Raw genomic sequence first — 21,058 nt, 5'->3', positions numbered from 1 at the left:
GGATTAAGCTCCAATTGCCCCAGGGGTAACTGGCTTAATAATACTTCCATTATTGGTATTCATCCCATCCCAGGCTCACTTCCCCACTGTGTTTCCTAGGAGCATCTCTGAAATAAGGATTTGAGAGCAAGTAGCCAGTCTTCATTTGGTTCTCCTAAAAGCAGACCCTGAGACACTGCCCATTCCTAGTCAGCCCAGAGCAGCAATGAAAGGAAATTTAGATAAGAGTGTTATGATCACAGGGAGAAAGAAGCCTTGGAAGGGCCCCTCACTTGACTTTGGCGGCTTCTGGAAGATGCTGTAGCTCTGAGGGCATGTTCAGGATGTCCGGGAAGTGCTTCTCCAGGATCATGATCAGGTAATGGAGCAGAGAGATGTTTCTGTGGATAAAAGATCAGGGGTAAAGGAATGAGCACCAGGAGGAAACTAGATGGGGCTGGGGGCAGCGGGGGGGGGGGGGGCGGTGGGAAGTCAGGGACAAAAGGCAAGGAATTTGGGTTGGAAATGGGAGGAGGAGGTGGAGAAAGGCCAAAGTGGTGAGGTGGAAGATAAGGAAGCAGATAGAGTCCCACCTGTCAATGCTGGACTTGGTGTCTGCAATCTTGTTGAGGCTGGCCACCCGGAACCCATAGGCACCCCCACGCTGCCCTTTGTTCATGAAGTTGCCAATGGCCAGGACGACCTCTAGCATCCGCATTAGACGCTTGCTGCGGATCAGCTCCCGGGAGGCCAGCAGGATGGCTGGGGGAGGAGGGACAGGTCAGAGTCCTGCAGAGACTGGGCAGCCCCCTTGAACCACAGGATGATGCCACCACAAAGTCCAGTCTTCAACTCTCAGAGGGGCAGAGGCTATACCCATACCACAACAGATTGATCTACTCCCCACCTGCCCACTTCCAAGGGAAGAAGGTAAATTTGCCAAAAGCGACTTCAACAAATAGCCCATTCTCAGAATGTGCTAACTCTTAATATATTTAAGACTATCTTTTCTTGTATATGTTTAAAGATTAGTAATATATTCTTTCTATGGTTACACACAAGAATATAATACTTTTGCTTTTTTAAACTTAGTGATTAAACTTTTAAATTTCAGCATTTTACATATTATGGGACTGTTTCTGCCGCTTTTGAAATGCTGGAGGGTTTTGGGGGGTGGGGTATCCCTGTCAAATTATAACATGTCACCAATAATATTCCCATATTTTTGTTCTATATGCTTTGTAGTTGGTGGTGTCTTTGATTTAATAGTTTACTTAACATCTTGTTGAATATCATTTGAAATTTTTTCCAACTTTTAGGCATTTTAACAATTTCTCCCCAATTCCTTAAAAGATACATTTCCTAGAAATACAAACTAAGGTTAACAGTAACCAAAACTTCAGTATTTCATTCCAATGTGGATGCTCTAGCCCACCCTCAGCTATTATGCACTTATGGCAGATGTGCAAAACTGGGATACGAATCCTATACTGAAATGTTGGCTACTAGTTATGGAATATGGTTTTTGATTATTAAGTGTGGTGATAGGAACACCAAAACGTCACATGATCTTCAGCTTATGCCAAACTGAACATTCCTAAAGATGCTGCTATGGAGATAAAATGAGAACCATCTGACTAAAAGTCTGCAGAAATCCTCAAAAGCAGTTAAAAATAAGTAATTGTAAAAAAGAAGCTGTGGAGATTCCCCAGGACCTCCCAGCTTGTACCCACTTCAGCTTCCTTCCAGGACACTTTCTGTGTCCTGGACACCACCTGGGCCCGCTCCCACTTCAGGCCTAGCCATCCCACCAGGGCAACCCTAGTATAGAGCACCCTGGGATCCTCAGCCCATATCAGCCACAGCTCCAGCCAGCCAAAGTCACCAGACACGCATAGCCTACACAAGGAATGACCATAAGACCATTCCTTCAAGTTTAAGAGAAGTATCTTTTCTGCCTATTCATAGAAATAAAGACTGAAAGTCAAGCAAAATGGGGAGACAGAGGAATATGCTCCAAACAAAACAAAACAACTCAGAAAAAGAACCAAATGAAATGGAGATAAGCAATATGCCTGATGAAGCGTTTAAGGTAATGATCATAAAGTTGCTCACCAGACTGGAATGAAGAGTGGAAGTACTCAGTAAGAACGTCAACAAAGAGAAAATATGAAAAAAATCAGAGTTGAAGAATATATCTACACTAGTGGGAATAAACATATTAGCAGGTGAAGAGGAACAGAACAACAATTTGGAATATGGAGTAATGGAAAACACCCAAGCCGAACAGCAAAAAGAAAAAGCTTTTAAATGAGGGCAGGTTAAGGGATCTTTTGCATAGCATAAAGTGAACAAATGTTCATATATAGGGGTCTCAGAAAAAGGAAAAAGGGGTGCACAAAACTTACTTGAAGAAATAATAGTTGAAAACTTCCCTAATCTGGAGAAGGAAACAGACATCCAGGTTCAGGAAGCACAGAGACTCCAAATAAGATGAACCCATGGAGGTCTACACCGTAACATATAATAACAAAATGTCAAAAATTAAAGATAGAGATTTTTAAAAGCACCAAGAAAGAAGGAAAATTACATACATGGGAACCCCCCGCCATAAGACTGTCGGATGATTTTTCAGCAGCAACTTTGCAGGCCAGAAGAGAATGGCAGGATATATTCAAAGTGCTGAAAGGAAAAAAATCTACAACTAAGAATACCTTACCCACCAAGACCATCACTCAGGATTGAGGGAGAGATAAGAGTTTCCCAGGCAAACAAAAGGTAAAAGAGTTCATCACCACTAAACCATTCTTAGAAGAAATGTTAAAGGGACTTCTTTAAGTAGAAAAGAAAAGGCTTTAATTATAAGTAAAAAAAAAATTTATGACTAAAAGATGTAAAATATGAAACTATATACATAAAATGTGGAGGGTGGAGCAAAAAAAGTTCTTTTAGAATGTGTTCAAACTTAAGTGAACATTAATTTAATATAGAAATCCATATACTTAGGATGTTATATATGAACCCCATAGTAACTATAAACCCAAAAGCTTTAACAGATACACAAAAAATAAAGATAAAGCCAAGCATAACACTAAAGAAAGTCACCGATCACAAGGAATGAGAGCAATAGAAGAAAGAAACAGAGAACTACAAAAACAACCAGAAAACAATGAACAAAATGGCAATAAGTACATACCTATCAATACTTTAAATGCTAATGGTCTAAATGCTCCAATCAAAAGACATAGAGTGGCATGATGGATTAAAAAAAAAGGCTCATCTATATGCTACCTATAAAAGATTCACTTTAGACCTAAGACACGTACAGACTAAAAGTAAAAAAAAAAAAAAAAAAAAAGATAGTCCATGCAAATAGAAGGAAAAAAAACAGGGTAGCAATACTTAGACGAAATGACCTTAAAAAACAAAGACTGCAACAAGAGACAAAGCATTACATAATGATAAAGGGATCAATCCAACAAGATGATATAACAATTGCAAATATCTATGTACCCAACATTGGATCACCTAAACACACATAGCAAATATCAACAGACATAAGGGGGAGAAGTTGATAGTAATACAATAATAGCAAGGGACTTTAACATCCCACTTACATCAATGAATAGATAAGTGAGGCAGAAAACCAATAAGGAAACAGTGTCTTTCAATGATACATCATAAATATCGACAGATATATACAGAATATTCTATCCAAAAACAACAGAATACACTTTACAAGTGCACATGATACAGTGCAAAAGTCTCCAGGATAGAACACGTTAGGCAACAAAACAGTCTCAAACTCAGGAAGACTGAAATCATACCATGCATCTTTTATGAACAAAATGGTATGAAACTAGAAATCAATCACAAGGAAAAAAACTGGAAAAAACATAAACATGTGAAGGCCAACAACATGTACCAAACAGCCAGTAGATCAATACGAAATGAGATGACATTAAAAAAATAGTAACAAGTGAAAATGAAAACACAATCATCCAAAATCCTTGGGACTCAGCAAAAGCAGTCCAAAGAGGGAAATTTATAGCAATACAGGTCTACCTCAAGAAATAAGAAAAATCTCAATCTAACATTATACCTAAAGAACTAGTGGGGGAAAAAAGCCAAAGGTGAATAGAAGGAAGGAATTGAAAGAGTAGAAATAAATGAAATCGAGCCTAAAAGAAACAATGGAAAAAATCAATGAAATCAAGAGCTGGTTATTTGAAAAGATAGACAATAAGCCTTTAGCCATATTCATCAAGAAAAAAAAAAGGAGGCAAAAGTGAATAAAATCAGAAAGGAAAGAGAAGAGACAACAGTCGCTACAGAAATACAAAGGCATATGAGACTACTATGAAAAACTATGTGCCAACAAAAATGGACAACCTAAAATAAATGGATAAATCCCTAGAAACATACAATCTTCCAAAATTGAATCAGAAAGAAATAGAAAATACAAACAGACCAACTACTACTAATAAAACTGTATAAATAATCCAAAAACTCCTCAACAAACAAAAGCCCAGGAGCAGATAGATTTACAGGTGAATTCTACTAACCATTTAAAAAAGGGTTAATACCTATTCTCAAGTTACTTCATAAAGTAGAATAGGGAGGAAAGCTTCCAAATACATTCTATGAAGACAGAATTATTCTGATACCAAAACCAAAGACACTACAGAACAAACAACCCAAAACCTACAGGCCAATATCCCTGATGAACATAGACGCAAAACTGCTCAACAAAATACTAGCAAACTGTGATGATTTTTTTTAATGTATCATTGAATGCAATCAAGTGGGATTCATTTCAGGGATGCAAGGATGGTTCAATATTTGCAAATCAACATGATACCTCACATCAGCAAGAGAAAGGATAAAAATCATAGGACCATTTCAATACATGCAGAAAAAGCATTTGACAAAATTCAACATCTGTTCTTGATAAAACTCTCAACCAAGTAGATTTAGAGGGAACATGCCTGAACACAATAAATATCACGAAAAAAACACAACTATCATCATACTCAGTGGTGAAAAACAAAGTTTTTCCTTTAAGATCAAGAACAGACAAGGATGTCCACTCTCAATACTTTTATTCAACATAGTAGTGGAAGTCCTAATCACTGCAATCAGACAAGAAAGAAGAGGTATCCAAATTGATAAGGAAGGAGTTAAACTGTCACTACTTGCAGATGACATGACACTATACAGAGAAACCCTAAAGACTACAATAAAATTCTATTAGAGTAAATGAATTCAGTAAAGGCTCAGGATACAAAATACACAGAAGTTGGTTGCTTTTCTATACACTAACAATGAAGCAGAAAGAGAAATTAAGAAAATAATTCCATTTATAATTGTACCAAAAAGAATAAAATACCGAGGAATAAACTCTGAAAATCAGAAAACACTGATGAAAGAAATTGAAAATAAAATCAATGGGAAGATATTCCACACTCAAGGATTAGAAGAATTAAAATTATTAAAATTTCCATACTACCCAAAGCAATATACAGATTGCCCCTATGAAAATACCATCAGCATTTTTCACAGAACTAGAATGAATAACCCTAAAATTTGTATGGAACCACAAAAGACCCCAAATAGCCAAAACAATCTTGAGAAGAACATAGATGGAAATATCAGATCCCCAGATTTCAAAATATACTCTAAAACTGTAGTAATCAATGGTACTGGCACATAGTTTATAGATGGCCATTAAAGATGCCATTAGTAGATGACATTATATAGTCAATTAATGACAAAGGAGGCAAGAATTTACAATGGGGAGAAGAAAGGTTCTTCAATAAATGGTTCTGGAGAAGCTGGATGACTTCCTCACACCATACACAAAAGTAAACTCAAAATGGATTAAAGACCTAAATATGAGACCTGAAACCATAAAACTCCTAGAAGAAAACATGGGCAGTAATCTCTTTGACATTGACCTTAGCAACATTTTTCTCTACATATGTCTCCTCAGGCCAGGGAAACAAAAGCAAAAATAAACTACTGGGACAACACCAAAATAAAAAGCTTTTGCACAGCAAAAGAAACCAATAAAACAACTGGGCAACCTACTGAATGGGAGAAGATATTTGCAAATGATCTGATAAGGGGTTAATATCCAAAATACATAAAGAACTTATATAACTCAACACCAACAAAACCCAAACAATCCAATTTAAAAATGGGCAGAGGAGCTGACTAGACATTTTTCCAAAGAAGACATACAGATAGCCAACAGACACATGAAAAACATGCTTAACATCACTGATCATCAGGGAAATGCAAATCAAAACCACAGTGAGGGATAACCTCACACCTCTCAGAGTGGCTAGAATCAAAAACACAAGAGATAGCAGTGTTGATGAGGAGCTGGAAAAAAAAAAAAAGGAACTCTTGTGCACTGTTGGTAGAATGGAAATTGGTGCAGCCACTGCAGAAGACAGTATGGAGGTCCTTCAAAAACTAAAAATAGAAACACCACATGATCCAATAATTCCACTGCTGTGTATTTACCCAAAGAAAATGAAACATGAATTCAAAAAGATATCTGCGCCCCTATGTTTACTGCAACATTATTTACAACAGCCAAGATATGGAAGCAACCTGTTTCCACTGATGGATGAATGGATAAAGAAGATATGGATGGGGCGCCTGGGTGGCGCAGTCGGTTAAGCGTCCGACTTCAGCCAGGCCACGATCTCGCGGTCCGGGAGTTCGAGCCCCGCGTCAGGCTCTGGGCTGATGGCTCAGAGCCTGGAGCCTGTTTCCGTATCTGTGTCTCCCTCTCTCTCTGCCCATCCCCTGTTCATGCTGTGTCTCTCTCTGTCCCAAAAATAAACAAATGTTGAAAAAAAAATTAAAAAAAAAAAAGAAGATATGGTTGTGCAAAAGCTTTTTATTTTGGTGTAGTCCCAAGGTTTATTTTTGCTTTTGATCCCCTTGTCAAAGGAGATCTATGCAGAAAAATGTTGCTAAGATTGATGTCAAAGACATTACTGCCTGAGTTTTCTTCTAGGACTTTTATGGTGTCAGGTTTCACATTTAAGTCTTTAATATATTTTGAGTTTATTTTTGTGTATGGTGTAAGAAAGTGGCTAAGTTTCATTCTTTTGCATGTAGCTGTCCAGTTTTTCCAGCACCATTTGTTGAAGAGATTATCTTTTCCCCATTGTATATTCTTGCCCCCCTTGTGTAGGTTAATTGACCATACAAGTATATATTTATTTCTGGGCTCTCTATTCTGTTCCATTGGTCTACATGTCTGTTTATGTGTCAGTACCATACAACAAAGGAAAAAAAGAGACCAAAAAAAAAAAAAAACCCTCTTAAATATAAAGAACAAAAGGTGGGGGGGGGGGGGAATGGGTGAAATAGGTGAAGGGGATTAATAGTATACTTATTATAATGAGCATTATGAATGTACATAATTATAGAATTATTGAATCCCTATACTGTACACCTAAAACTTAATATAATACTGTATGTTAATTATACTGGAATTTAAAAAATAAAAATATATACAATTGTGAATCTTAAGTGTATACACTTGTACACCTTAAATATATACAATTTTTGTTAATCATACCTCAATAAAGCTGGAGAAAATTCTCAAAACACCAACAAAGAAAGAAGATACACACAATGGAATATTATTCAGCCATAAAAAAGAATGAGATCTTAGCATTTGTGACAACATGGATGGGCCTAAAGGTATTATGCTAAGTGAAATAAGTTAGAGAAAGACAAATACCATGTGATTTTACTTATATGTAGAATCTAATAAATACACAAAAACCAGACACAGACCCATAAATACAGAGAACTGATGGCTGCCAGAAGGGAGAAGGTAAGGGGTTAGAAAAGTGGGTGAAGGTAAATGGTAGATACAGGCTTCCTGTAATGGAATAAATCATGGAGATAAAATGTACAGCATAGTGTATATAGCCAATGGTATAATAGCATTACGCAGTGTAGCTACACTTGTCCAACCTCTATTGTACATCTGAAACTAATGTAACGTGTGTCAACTATACTTTATGTGCACACACATCATGAAGTTAGCAACAAAAGTATAACTTTAAATTGAAAAAAAAGCTATAAAAGTGAATACTAAGGTTTGTCAGTAGCTTCTACCTTTGAACATGTTCATATTCTATGACCTAATAGCAGCATTACTCTTGATGGGTATTAGAGTGGTTTCTAGTTTTTTTTAATTCTTAACAAATAGACTGGTTAAACAAATTATGATATTCATACAATGGAATAAAATGCAGCACTGAAAATGAATAACTCACTGCTACATGTAACAACAGAGTAACTTACAACCACAATGCTGAGCAAAAGAGACCAGCATAAAATTATTCACATTATATTATACCATCCACCTAAAGTTAAGAAAGATAAAACCTTTAGAGAAGACAGCATAATGGTTGCAGGGGGTAATGTTTGGGAGGGCGACATGAGGGAGGGCTGTTTGGGGCTGGCAACATTCCATTTCTCAACGCGGATGTTGATTTCACAGGTTACTTCATTTTATGATAATTCATCAAGTCGGACTCTTATGATTTGTGTACTTTTCTGTATCCATATTTGAATAAAAAGTTTACTTTAAAAAACTACTTATGAAAGTTTTTAGCAATTTATATTGGTTGGGCTATATTGTAGGGCTGATACACTGAGAAATTTGCAAAGGAATTCTAAAAATGCTAAAATGTTGGCAAAACAGAAATTGACAAGAGTTCAAAGAAAATCAGTGTAAATGAGGAAACATCCATTGCAATGCAGACATTTTAGATATATTCATAAGAATAATATATTCGTGACTATATTCATAAGAATGTTTACATTTGAAACCATATTCATCTTGACTATATTCAGTAAATGTATTCAAAATGAGAATTGGTAACTTTGGTATATTCAGCAATGAACATATTCATAAGAATACATTCAAGAAAAGTATGTTTCATGAATATATTCATATAAGAAGAATTCGTAAATCTGTCAAATTTGGTGAATTGGCTTTTGGCAAATTGACCCAGAGGCCTTGTTGGGAAGTGGTGGGTAGGGTGTCAATAGCTCATCACCAGCTGGGATTGGCCAAATCTTAGCTTTTCCAGGAATACTTCCTAGAACTGGAAGGAAAAATATGAATCCCAACTCCTGCACAATCCTCTTGTCTCCACTCCTAGTGAAGCCACTGACCTGATTCTGTAAGCTACAACTTCAGCCACCTCTTCCCAACTCTCAGGGAAGAGACCTCCAGACCATTCTAGAATAGCAGCCATTGCTATCGCAGAGCGATTATTACCTTTGCCAGCAGGTTTTGCCATCCAAAACATGTCTTACTCAGCTTGGCTTAATATTAAAGGGAGACTCTCCTGAGCATTCAGTGACTAACTCTTAGGAGTGGGCTCTGAGATTATCTGAGATTAACCCTACCCAGTGGCTAAATTACTCTGGTTCCACAAGTCCAAACGGTAATTGCTCACATTTGCTCCACTGACCCAAGACACACAAATGGTTGAGCATAGGTCTTAGACTGATTCCCTTATCTGTGCCTCATGCCCCAAAGGCAGTCTGCAGCAGGACAAAGAAGGCAGTCTGAAGGTAAGGATTTACTCACCACCAGGGCAGGAGGGACTGCCAGACCTTAGACCTACAGAATCACTGCTGATCTCAATCCTTCTCCCTCAGAATGATTATTTATGATTACAGCCACCCTGCAGTTCCCTTGTGTGTGTGAATGCACACGTGTGTGTGTGTGTGTATGGTAGGGGGCAGACTGCAGAAGGTCTATGCCTCTAGCTCTGTCACACCCACCTACCCCCACCCCCAAACATCCCTGACGCAGCTCCAGGAAAGGCCATTCTCTGGACTCGGCATCATCAGGGGAATGCTTGCCAGCCTTGGTGTCCAGCAGAGGGGGCCCATGCTCTCTCTGCTCTGCCCCAGCCTGCCCCACCCCCCCTCAGCATCCTGGACTCAGGCTCTCCTGTTCCACTCTGCTGTCCTGTCCTTCCCCCAGGTAGGCCTCACAGCCTCACCTGCTTCTCCACTGGTGGGTCTGCATGGGCCATCCTGACTTTTTCCCCAAACTCTCTGCCCCTCCCCATCCCCCCTCCCCCCCACCACAATCCTCTGCCATTGTCTGTGAAGTACTACCCAATAAGAGTGAAGATGAATTCTGAAGAACATCTGTGTTCCAATCCTGGCTCCACCACTCACTGGTAACATGGCCTTAGGCAGCATGTCCCCATTTTAGACATGAGAGAATGGATGCACCCATAGTGATTGTGAGGACCAATGAAGCCATCCACGAGGAATGTTTCATGCGGTGCATGCTACATGGTTCCCATTGAATTACAAAGTGCCCATCTGGAAAAGGCCTGTGTAGGGGGGATTCCTTAACCTAGAAAACCTAGATGCCTCCAAGGATTACCCAACCAGTTTCCTACTTTTCTGAACAGGGCACGCTTAAAATAATGTCCCAGAGGTCTTCTATGAACCTAGTAGCTCTCGAGGAGGGTAAAGACTGATGAGCTCAATACATACATGCCAGGCCCTGTTCTAGGTGCTTGCTATTATCATCTGGTCAGCATTTCTGGCCCAGCTGGCGCAGATATCAACAGATCCCTCACCTTGCAGAGTTTGCAGGCTGAGGCACAGGAAATGTGTCACATGTCTGGCACATGTGCTAATATAAACAAGTGCATATATTTACAGTAACCGTAGTTTTAAATTTTGTCCTTGGCTTTGGGTTTTTTTGGTGGGGGGAAGCAGCAGATTGAAAATGAGAAAGTTTTCCTCAGTCCCAGTTCACGGATTCCTGCCCATTGGCCCTCCCAGATGCCTCTCCACTCTAGGCCTTCCCATGCCCTCAAACATACCTTCCACTTTGGGTTTGGCCTCAGCCAGACGCTCCTGGAACTTCTTTTTGAAGAACAGGGCCTGTAGTCGCTGCTGGTAGTGGTCGATCCTGTGGATGGGGCGAGCCACATCGTGAGGCAGCCCCTCCAGCTCCAGGAGCTAGATCCAGACCCTCTTTTGCCTGTGCACCCCCAGCGCCCCCCCTCCATGCCCACTGCCCTGACCTGCTCATTTCATAGAGGAAGCGGTCAGCCCGGGCCATCCGCTCGATCTCATGCTTGTGCTCCTCGAGGAGGTCAATGTCGCTCTTCTCTGGGATGAACTTGAGGAGCTGCAAAGAGCAGATGGAGGTCACACAGGAAACTGCTGAGAAACTAATATGAGGGTGCTATGCGTGGATGCCCATACACTGTCCAGGCTCAAGACGGGGACGGGTCCTTAAAAGAGAAAGGCATCTTCATATGGTAGGTTTACGCTTCATCTGCCCAAAGGGGACCTCAGGACACCCAGCTCTAGACTTTTCTTTTTTCACTTTTTAAAACTGAGATGTAATTTATATAAAGTACACTATTCTTAAGTGCACAGCTCAATGATTTTTTTCTTTTAAACCCAAGTTTATTGAGGTATAATTTACATAAAATGCATCTATCTTAAATGTTCAGTTCAATGAATTTTGACAAAACCACCCACTGAACTCCCATCTAGATTAAGATACAGAAGATTTCCATCCCCCAGAAAGTTCTTTTGTATCACTTCAGTAAGCCACACCTCCACCTTATAGCCTCTCAACTGAATTCTATCACCTTAGATTACACTTACCTGGTCTTGAACTTCGTATAAATGGACTCATGCTATGTGTTTTCTTTGGTGTCTGGCTTCATTTGCATAACACAATGTCTGAGACTCATCCATGCTGTAAGTATTGGTAGTTTGCTTTTTATACGTGTTGGACAGTATTCTATTGTAGGAATATACCGCAGTATATTTATGCAATTTCTCATTGATGGACAGTTGGATTGTAGACAGTTTGGGGGTTTCATGAATAAAAGTGTTATAAATATTCTTGCGTCTATCTCGTAGAGTCAATGTTTGCACTCATTTCTCTGCATCTAGCCACAGGATTGCTGGGCAGTAGGATAGATTTAGCCTTTGCGTGGACTGCCAAATTGTTCCCCAAATTATTGTAGCCAGTGGGAATCCCAGTCGCTTCACATCCTTGTTAACATTTGGCATTGTCAGTATCTTTTCAATTTTAGCTATTCCAGTAGGGGGGTGTGGTGCTGCCTCACTATGGTTTACTGTATTTCTTGGATGCCTACAACTGTTGAGCCACTCAGAAATTCTCTTTCATTGAAGTACCTGTTCAAGTCTTCGGCTCATTTTCAAGTGGAGCTGTTTGTCATTTTCTCACTGATCGGTAGAGTTCTTTATTCTGAATATGAGATCTTTGCTAGATGTCCATAAAGCAAATGTTTCCTAAGGTCTGGCTTGTCTTTTCCCTCTAGCAATGGTGCCTTTTGATGAACAGAGTTCTTCATTCTAATGAGGTCCAACTGATGGTGGTTTTGTTTGGTGCTTTCTAGGTTTCTTTTGAAGGACCCAATAAATTGAGGTAGAAGAGATTTGGGGAAGATATGACTATAGGTCACTCTGACTTTGTCTTGGGCCCAGGGGGGATCATACCTCATATCTCCTTTCAGGGCCTCAATCTGCTAGAAAAGATGCTGCCTTTCCTGGCCTCCTCTCAGAAAGGCTGGTCTAGGGAGTGTCTATAAACCTCCCCCCAATCCTCCGTCCTCCAGCCTGATTTCCCCTTTAACTAAAAGTGTTGGCCTCTCTGGGGGCCAGCTGCCCCCTAGTTTCAGCTCCCATCCGCTCCCCACTAGAGGCCTCACCTGCTCCAGCATGTCCTTTGCGAGGTCCTCCTGCTCGTCCATCTTCAAGATGGCCTGCCGGATCTCTTCATTAGAAAGCTTCAGCCTGAAGGGAAACCCTGCCCCTTGAGAAGCCTGGCCGGGCCCCTCTGCTCAGGGCAGACCCCAGCCCTTCTCCTCTCCTGCTCTCTCTCCCTCATGTCAACATGGGAGTATATTCCACAGTGCTCCCTCTTTACCACCTTTGCAAAGCCTTCTCTAACTAAACTGATATGGTTCACTCTATAAACTCAATAATGATATGTTTTAGTCAAAGCATAGACTTGAGTCTTGCTTCAGTGTCTGTCATAAGTGATAGGGACATTTGGGAGTAAAAGGGCCATCTTTAGTGTAGACAGAGAGACAGGAAAAAAAAGGTTTCTGATCCTTCTCCTTCCTAAAATATCTAGTGCATCTCCATGGGAGGATGGGAATATCAGCAGGCCACAAAGGGGGCTGTTTCCTGCTTCCTTCAGTGTCGGAAGACAGAAGAGCCCTCAGTCTTCTGACAGTGCCTCAGCTCCCACACAGCTGCTCCCATACGTCTTGCTGTCTGGGTGAGGGACAAGCCACCCCCCTACACACACACACACACACACACACACACACACACACAGCCCTTCCCTATCCTTCCAGATGCATACCATTGGGAATCCTGGGGATAGAGAACTCCCCTCCACCATCAAGAGGGAGAAACTGAGGCCTGGGGTCTATGAGAAGAAAGGGGGATGGATGCCCTAGAGATGGCTGGGGCAGGGCTAAGAATAGTATGGGAGGCAGTGCCCTCTGACCCTGGCTCAGGCAGGAGGCCCCGCACAGAAGCTGTGCTGTTAGTGCAGATACTGCCTTGTTTGTTCTGTAGCCACGGGAAATGCTTGGGGGCTGAGATCATGCTGCTCTGTGGCCTAACCCTAGCGGGGCCCTCCATGGGCTTAGAGCAACTCTGCTGCCAGATGCTGACCAGGGACAGTTTCCTGTCTTCAGAGCCCCACACTGCTGCAGAACATGAGCTCCCAAAGGCTCCCTAGAACCCTCCCAGGGAGGGTTCTAGATCAGTGGTCCCCTACCATTCCCAGGGGACTGCGGGGGGCAAGGGGAGCACAGAGACTGCTGTCACACCATTCCTCTGTCGCTCCTGTCCCCCAGGCATTCAGTTCCACTGTCGGCTTTTGCTCTAGCCCTCTCAAGGCCCTGCCTCCTAGGGTCTCATCCCTCCCACCAAGGGCTGAACAGGCTATGCAAGCACATACTTAGAGAGAAGGATGATGCAGTTCTGTGCCCGCCGGCCGTCAATGACCGACAACTCTTTGACCTTGCGGGAGGCCAGGTAGATGTCCTCTGTAGAGCCCAGCTCTTTCTGAAACCGACAAGCCAAGTAGAAAGGTTGAGGTATGTATGTTCCCCAATCCTTGCCTTGCCCACCCCCGGGAACCACTCCCACACCAACCAGGGGATACTCCTGGTGTGAAGGGAAGAAAAACGGAAAGAAAAAGACAGGAGAGAGAGACAAGGGTAGTTAATAATCAAGTAGACTGGGACTTTACCATGGGTTAGAATGGGTTGGGGGCAATGAAGACCCCCCTCCTTTTTAGAGATTGCCCTCTCTGGCAAACTAGAGCCCAGACAGACCCCTATGGCTTTGGGCAATGTGATATGATCCACAGCATCCCAGAGAATCAGCCCTACTCTACCTTCCCACCCAGACAGTTTCGCCAAGCTTATGATGAGAAGCTGGTTCCAAGTTCCCATCAGGCCACAGTTCCTAGACTCCTGAAGACTTCAAGCACAGCCCAGTGTGCCCAGAGTAGAGGATGTTTCGAGTTCAGAGGTGGGGAAACTGAGGCAGAATCCCATGAAGAATTCTCTTCACTGGAGTTCCAGCAGGCAGACTCCCCCCAAAACAGATTCCCTTCCTTCTCTTGGGCCCTTGGTGACGTAGACAGGAAACTAGTTCTTATTCTGGGAGGTTGTTCCAAGCACATGCTTCATGTTGTATAATTCCAAGGGCCCCCACTCACATCTTTATCTTTGTGAATTGTGGCTTTGGGGTTGTACAGTGCACAGCCTGTGCAGTCTTCAGGATAGCCTCGCCTTGGGCCAGGTGGGTAATACAATAGACCTGGAAGTTTTCTCCTTACTACAGTAGACATTCACCTCCATTGCTGGTAGGAATCTGCTTGAATTACTTCCCTCCCCTACATTTCTGCTTTCTCTTTGGGGGCCCTTTCCCATGTTTCCCTGTTGGGATGGGTAATAAAGGCAGAAGGTAGAATGAATAAGCCCTCTGTTTGGGCCAGTACAGGCCAGCAGCCCAGGACAGTGGTTAGAAGTTAGAGTGTCCAGAGCCCCAAGAGTGACTCACCTGCTGAGGATTAGTTATCAGCTCCTAGGCAGGTAGCAGCCACAGCCAACAGAGAATTAAACATGCACAATGTTAGCCAAGAGGTTCAGGGACCCAGGGACAGTAGGAGAGACATGGGAACCCCTCAGCATCCACTCCGTCCTCCCAATCCCAAGGCGACCCATATAGCTGGAGAGAGAGACTGGCAAATAGCTGTGGACAGGAGGTGATTCTAGCAGACATGCACTCACAGAGAAGCCACAAAGTGGGGAGCAGGTCTCCTGCCTGCCCTGGGCCCAGTGTCACCACCACTCCCTAGTCGGGGCAGGCCAGGCTCCCAAGCTCCCCAACCCAGGCCTTGGCTGCTATTTTTTCCTCTCCTCTGCTGAGACATTGCCCAGAGGGCAGAAAGCATTCCTCCACTGCTGGATGACTTCATCTTTCTAAACAGGAGAGGAGATACAACCAGAAGGGGCCAGAAACATGTGAAAGTTGTATTCATTGAGGCAGAGGAAAGCAGGTGTCCCTGAATTTTGTCTCTTGCCCTTTGTCTTTTGATCTCTAAGGGAGCTGAGGGGACATGGCCCACACCCGGTTCTCCCTTACTGACCCTGATGGAGTTTAAGTCACTAATTCAGGACCTGCATAAGACACAGAGGGAAGACCCCACAGCTCATAGGACCTCCTTCCCCAACAAGCCCATGCATCCTGGACCCCAAGACAGGGAAAGGAGGCCACTAGGGACCAGGGCCATGCATCCCCTGGGATCTCTCCAGCTCTGCTGCTGTGAATTCACCCCAAGTCTGGGCAACCACCAAGTGACAATTCACCCCAAGTCTGGGCAACCTCTGGGTGAGGTCAGTCCTGAAATAGGGGATTCAGAGAAGAAACAGAAGACAACTCTTCTCCAGTCACCAAACTGGGAGGCCCCAGACACAGGTTGTTTCTAATTCCCATAGTCTCTCTCCCCACTGGTCCCCATCCTAGCCTGACCTCAGGGGCCCTGGAAACCGGGTGGGCCAGGATGGAATCCTGGACACTAGGAAGACTCTCCAGTTAGGGGGAGTTGTGTGATTGACCATGCCTGATACATCCCTTGCACAGGCTCCCTCTGTTCCACTCAGGAGCACCAATCCACAAGTGCTCAGAAGAACCCCTTCCCCCTCCTGCTAAGCCACAGCTGCTGCCTGAGGCCATGCCAGCCTGATATGGGTAGGGGCTAAAAATTCTGCCTGGAATTAGGGTAAAGAATCAGATGTCTTGAGCACGTACATTTCAATTAAATACCAACTATCTGGTTTTTCCAGAACCCCAAGTCAAGGCCAGAGCCCCACCCCTACTCGATCCCTTTGGCTAGGCCCCTAAGAGGAGTCTTGTGTGCCCTCAGGAAGGGTTGTCCACAGGTCTGAACTTGGCAGAAAGCACTGGGGAGCCCGGCCACAACATGCAGCTGCTCCCCAGGGTCCAGGAGGGCACAGATCCCACTCGCTGGCACCTGGGGTGTCCTCAGGGCTGGCACCCTGGGCTCAGCAGAGGAGACAGGAGAAAGTGGCACAGCACAGAGAGGCAACAACCTTCGAAGGGAGGCCAGAGAGAACACACTCTAAAGCCTTGAGGCTGGGAATATCCAAACTGGGCTTGGGGGAAGGGCCCCCAGATGTGCCAGCTACAGTGCAGATTCCTGGGCCCAGACACACCTCCTGACTCACATTCCTGTGAGGATGAGGTCTGAGAACTGGCATTGCCTCAGGGATGCTCTGCATTCATCCACCCTCCCACCCTCTTACTGCTGCTAGAAGAGCAGGCTGACTGACCAGCCATCTGTAAGCAGTGTCTGCAGGGCTCCTCCAGCCCTGCCCAGACCCACCCTAACCCCCTAATGTGACCTGGAGAAGCTCCATCTTCCTTGAAACACTGACACCCGTGGCTAACTGACTCGTGGGGGTGGGTGTTGGGAGAGTACGGTGGAGAAAATGATTTGAAAGTTATCATGCCTGCTATGTATAGTGTCTAGATCCTGGGGCCAAAGAAAGAACAGGGGTCAAAAGTGGTCAGGGCCTGTGACTCCATCTCCAGTGGTCCAAGATGAAAGAGAGAAACGGACAAAATATGATTCCAGCACTTGATGTGTAAATACACACAACTGTGTGTCAGAACTGTAATACAATGGCATGTTTCTCCCTGCTGGACTTCACACCTCTAATTCGGATCCATGTCCCCCAGCAAAGAATGGTACCTAATCAGGAGTAAAATCATTCAGTATACATGAGAGGAAGGGAGGGAGAGAGGAGGGGTCGAGGGTTGGGTTCAAGAGGCATAGGTGAAGTCAAGACTGGAAGGCTAGACCCAAGCAGCTGAGGGGGCAGGGCAGGGTCTTACCTGGTGCCTCTGATAAGCTGAAAACATTTTTTCAAAGTCTTCTAGATCCAGAATCCGAAATACCCGCATGTCATCAACCTCATTCCATACGGTGCCAGGGACACGTTCCTAAGATTCAGCACAGGGAGAAGACCCAGTGGTTGACTCAACTCCTTCATTATGAAGAGGTCCAATGTCTCCCTAACCCTCCCTGTTCCCAGCTGCACAAAATACAATAGCCAGGCTTTCGGGCCTTCAGAAGGGGGTTGATTCATCTTCCCCCAAATCTTAAATACTCTGCTCCAAAGCAGAGGCCAGAGCCAACCCCCTCGTCCTCCTTTTCTTGTGGGACCACATGTAAGTATGTTCCAGAAATCAAATGGAGTGGAGTGATGGGTGGGCAAATATGAAAGAGGGTATGAAACTCTTTCCAGAAAAACCAAACTAAACCAGTGTTCTCAGGACACACTCCCTAAAGGTCAGTGTCGGCTGGAGTCACTGGACGGAATAGTGCCCACACATATTTGAGATCCTCAAATCCTCAGTGCCCACTATATTTCTCGTAACTGAGATGGTCATTTTCTCTCCCAGGGGTCTTCTTCCCACTTTCCCAGATTCCCAGGAAGTGGACAAATGCCAAAGCCTGAGACATCCTGGCCCCTATAGCGACTGTTCAGGCCAGCAAGACTCTGCCACAACTTCCTGTTGGTCAGACCCAGGAAAGTGGTCTATCCCTCACAGTTGGAATGCGTCCAAGGGTTTACATTCCAAGGTCTCTCCACCTAGGTAATGTCCCACTTCTGTGTAGAACCCTGGCATTGAATCCCTTCCCTGGGGGGAGGCCCCATCAGCCAAGATGAGAGGGCCCCAGTGGTCTTCATAGCACCCTGACAATGGCTCAGAGGGCAGAGAGCACAGCCCCTCCCAGGGTGCTCTGAATCTGTCCTCCCAGGGATCTTCGCCTCATCCTGAGCTTTGCTGTCCTTTAAAATGGAATCTCCCACCTTCTTCTGCCTGGAAGGCAGCTGGGGAACCTTTCTAAGGCCACTGCTGCCTCCTCCCTCCATCTCCCCCTCAGCAAGGCTTAGAGAGAGAAACATACCTTTCACTCACTTTTATTTTCTTAAACTCTGGAAAGGGGAGGCTAGGCCAGAGCAGGGGGGTGGGGACATTCCTGTGGCCTTCCTAAGGCCAGGGACCCTCTTGTGGAATGCCGGGCTGGGAAGCTCGGAGCAGCAAGGGATACAGGCAACTGGCCAAACCCAACACAGACACATTCTTTTCATGGCAGAAACAACCACTACGTGTGTGTGTGTGTGTGTGTGTGTGTGTGTGTGTGTGTGTGTACACATGTGCGTGCACAGGAGCATGCGTGGGGTAAGGGAAGGGGACTGGGGAAAGGAGCCAGGCCCCCAGAATGGGGTAGATGGGAGGCAGAGAGAAGATGGGAGGGGAAATTGAATCAAGAAAGCAAGGAGGGGAAACCTCTAACTGGTTCCCCATCTGAATCTAGGCCTGGAGTAGAGGTGGGTGGGCTCCATGGGAAAGCCCACACAGGTAAAACTTGTCATTGATCTTTATTCCTGGTGAGGCCATGGCAAGAAGAACCAGCTGGAGTGAGAGAGCTGGATGGTCAACCCCGGAAAGAGCTTCCCCTAAGAGAACAGGCTAAGCACCCAGCTCTCCCACCTTTCTTGCCACATGCCATCCCATCTCCATATGCAGCTCATCATGGAGGGGTAGCTGAGCTCTGGACCCAGACAGAGGTCCCTCAATTCCTAGTATTCTCTACATGCTGCATTTTACCAAGTCGCCCTGATGTGCCCACTGTATAGAATAATGCCTGACTTTAATTTTTGCATCACTGTGGCCAAGACCTCATCATTTCCAGTCTAGGTTCCTGGGGCTTCTGCCCTTCTAGAGACATCCTTTATATGCCAGGGAAATCTTTCTCCAAAACACTTTTCAGGGTGTTTCTCTCACTGAGCATCTGGGGTCAGACAGACCAAGCCAGCTTGCACTCCCAGCCTCACCACTATGCAGGAGTGTTGGAAAGTAGAGGGGTACTATTCTCTTTTTATTTCACATAAAAGGAAGCACAGTCTCAATGATGCTTGCTGACTGAGTTGAAGTAAGGATTAAGTGAGATAACACACTTAAAGTATGCACGGTAGTGCCACTTATAACCTAAGATTATTTTTATTATTATGAATTTCTATGTGTCAGTCACTGTTCCAAGTACTTTATATATCAATTGATCCTCATAACAGTCCTTTGATATAGATGTCATAATTACTCCCATTTTACAGATTAGGAACCTGAAGCCAAAATGATGAATTAACTCCTGGTCACATGATTAAAAGCTTGGAACTGGGATAATAGGTTCACAGATACTGTTCACTGCCCCTCCAGTCACCCCTGCTGAGAAATGTTGACAACTCCTGCAAATCCTTTCTATTCCTTATTCCATCAGACTTATACTTTCCAGTCTAGGAATAAAACTCTGGACTACTTGGGGCCCCTGAGGAATTTATGTAGACTTTATTATTATTGGACCCCAGAGAAAATCCTAAGTGCAAAGCTCTACTTGATGAAAATGTTGCAAAAATATTAGTTGCCTTGTCTGTCTTCCTTAATGGCTGAGGTGCCTAATCAACTTTTCATTACCTTTTTTTTTTTTAATTTTTTCTTTCAACGTTTATTTATTTTTGGGACAGAGAAAGACAGAGCATGAATGGGGGAGGGGCAGAGAGAGAGGGAGACACAGAATCGGAAACAGGCTCCAGGCTCTGAGCCATCAGCCCAGAGCCTGACGCGGGGCTCGAACTCACGGACCGCGAGATCGTGACCTGGCTGAAGTCGGACGCTTAACCGACTGCGCCACCCAGGCGCCCCACCTTTTTAAAATCTTATAATTATCTTATTTATAAGATATTTATAATCTTATAAAATCTTATTTAAAATCTTAAAATTATACCAAAAGGGAACCTACAGAATGGGAAAAGATATTTGCAAATGATACATTCAATAAAGGGTTAATATCTAAAATATATAAAGAACCTATACAACTCAACACCAAAAAACTCCACAAGTAATACAATTAAAAAATGGGCAGAGGACCTGAATGGACATTTTTCCAAAGAAGACCTGTAGATGGTCAACAGACACATGGAAAGATGCTCAAACCCACTGATCATCAGGGAAACACAAATCAAAACTACAATGAGATATCACCTCACACCTGTCAGAATGGTTAGAATCAGAAAGACAAGAAGAAGCAAGGGTTGGTGAGGATGCAGAGAAAAAGGAACCCTCTTGCACTGTTGGTGGGAATGCAAACTGGTACAGCCACTGTGGGAACCAGTACGGAGGTTCCTGAGAACATTGAAAATAGATATATCATACCATAGCATAATGGACAGAGTTGTCAAACCACTACGTTGGACACCTGAAACTAATGTAATATTGTGTGTCAACTATACTTCAGTTAAAACATTTAAAAGGTTTTTTTTTTAAGGAAGCCAAAAAAAAAAAAAAAACCCTTCAAATTATAATTCTAAGTACAGGAAACAAAAAAAAAATA

The 21,058-nt window shown here is 43.6% G+C and overlaps 1 protein-coding gene across 8 annotated transcripts in view; it reads right to left on the bottom strand.

Moving 5' to 3' along the window:
* DAAM2 (dishevelled associated activator of morphogenesis 2) overlaps window positions 1-21,058 on the bottom strand; it is a 120,198-nt gene that overhangs the window by 6,479 nt on the left and 92,661 nt on the right. For 7 of the 8 annotated variants that reach the window (XM_047858425.1, XM_047858426.1, XM_047858424.1 and 4 more), the window contains 8 exons: window positions 17,497-17,604; window positions 15,139-15,162; window positions 14,027-14,133; window positions 12,759-12,843; window positions 11,088-11,194; window positions 10,884-10,972; window positions 573-741; window positions 273-380 (listed from right to left, as the gene is read on the bottom strand). In XM_047858425.1, the coding sequence (XP_047714381.1) occupies window positions 273-380; window positions 573-741; window positions 10,884-10,972; window positions 11,088-11,194; window positions 12,759-12,843; window positions 14,027-14,133; window positions 15,139-15,162; window positions 17,497-17,604 (797 nt within the window). The remainder of the gene's footprint in view (window positions 1-272; window positions 381-572; window positions 742-10,883; window positions 10,973-11,087; window positions 11,195-12,758; window positions 12,844-14,026; window positions 14,134-15,138; window positions 15,163-17,496; window positions 17,605-21,058) is intronic. The other variant, XM_047858431.1, reaches the window with a different exon arrangement.

The sequence above is a fragment of the Prionailurus viverrinus genome, chromosome B2 (assembly GCF_022837055.1).
Source record: "Prionailurus viverrinus isolate Anna chromosome B2, UM_Priviv_1.0, whole genome shotgun sequence".
Classification (NCBI taxonomy): domain Eukaryota; kingdom Metazoa; phylum Chordata; class Mammalia; order Carnivora; family Felidae; genus Prionailurus; species Prionailurus viverrinus.
This window is presented reverse-complemented; position numbering and strand designations above follow the sequence as displayed.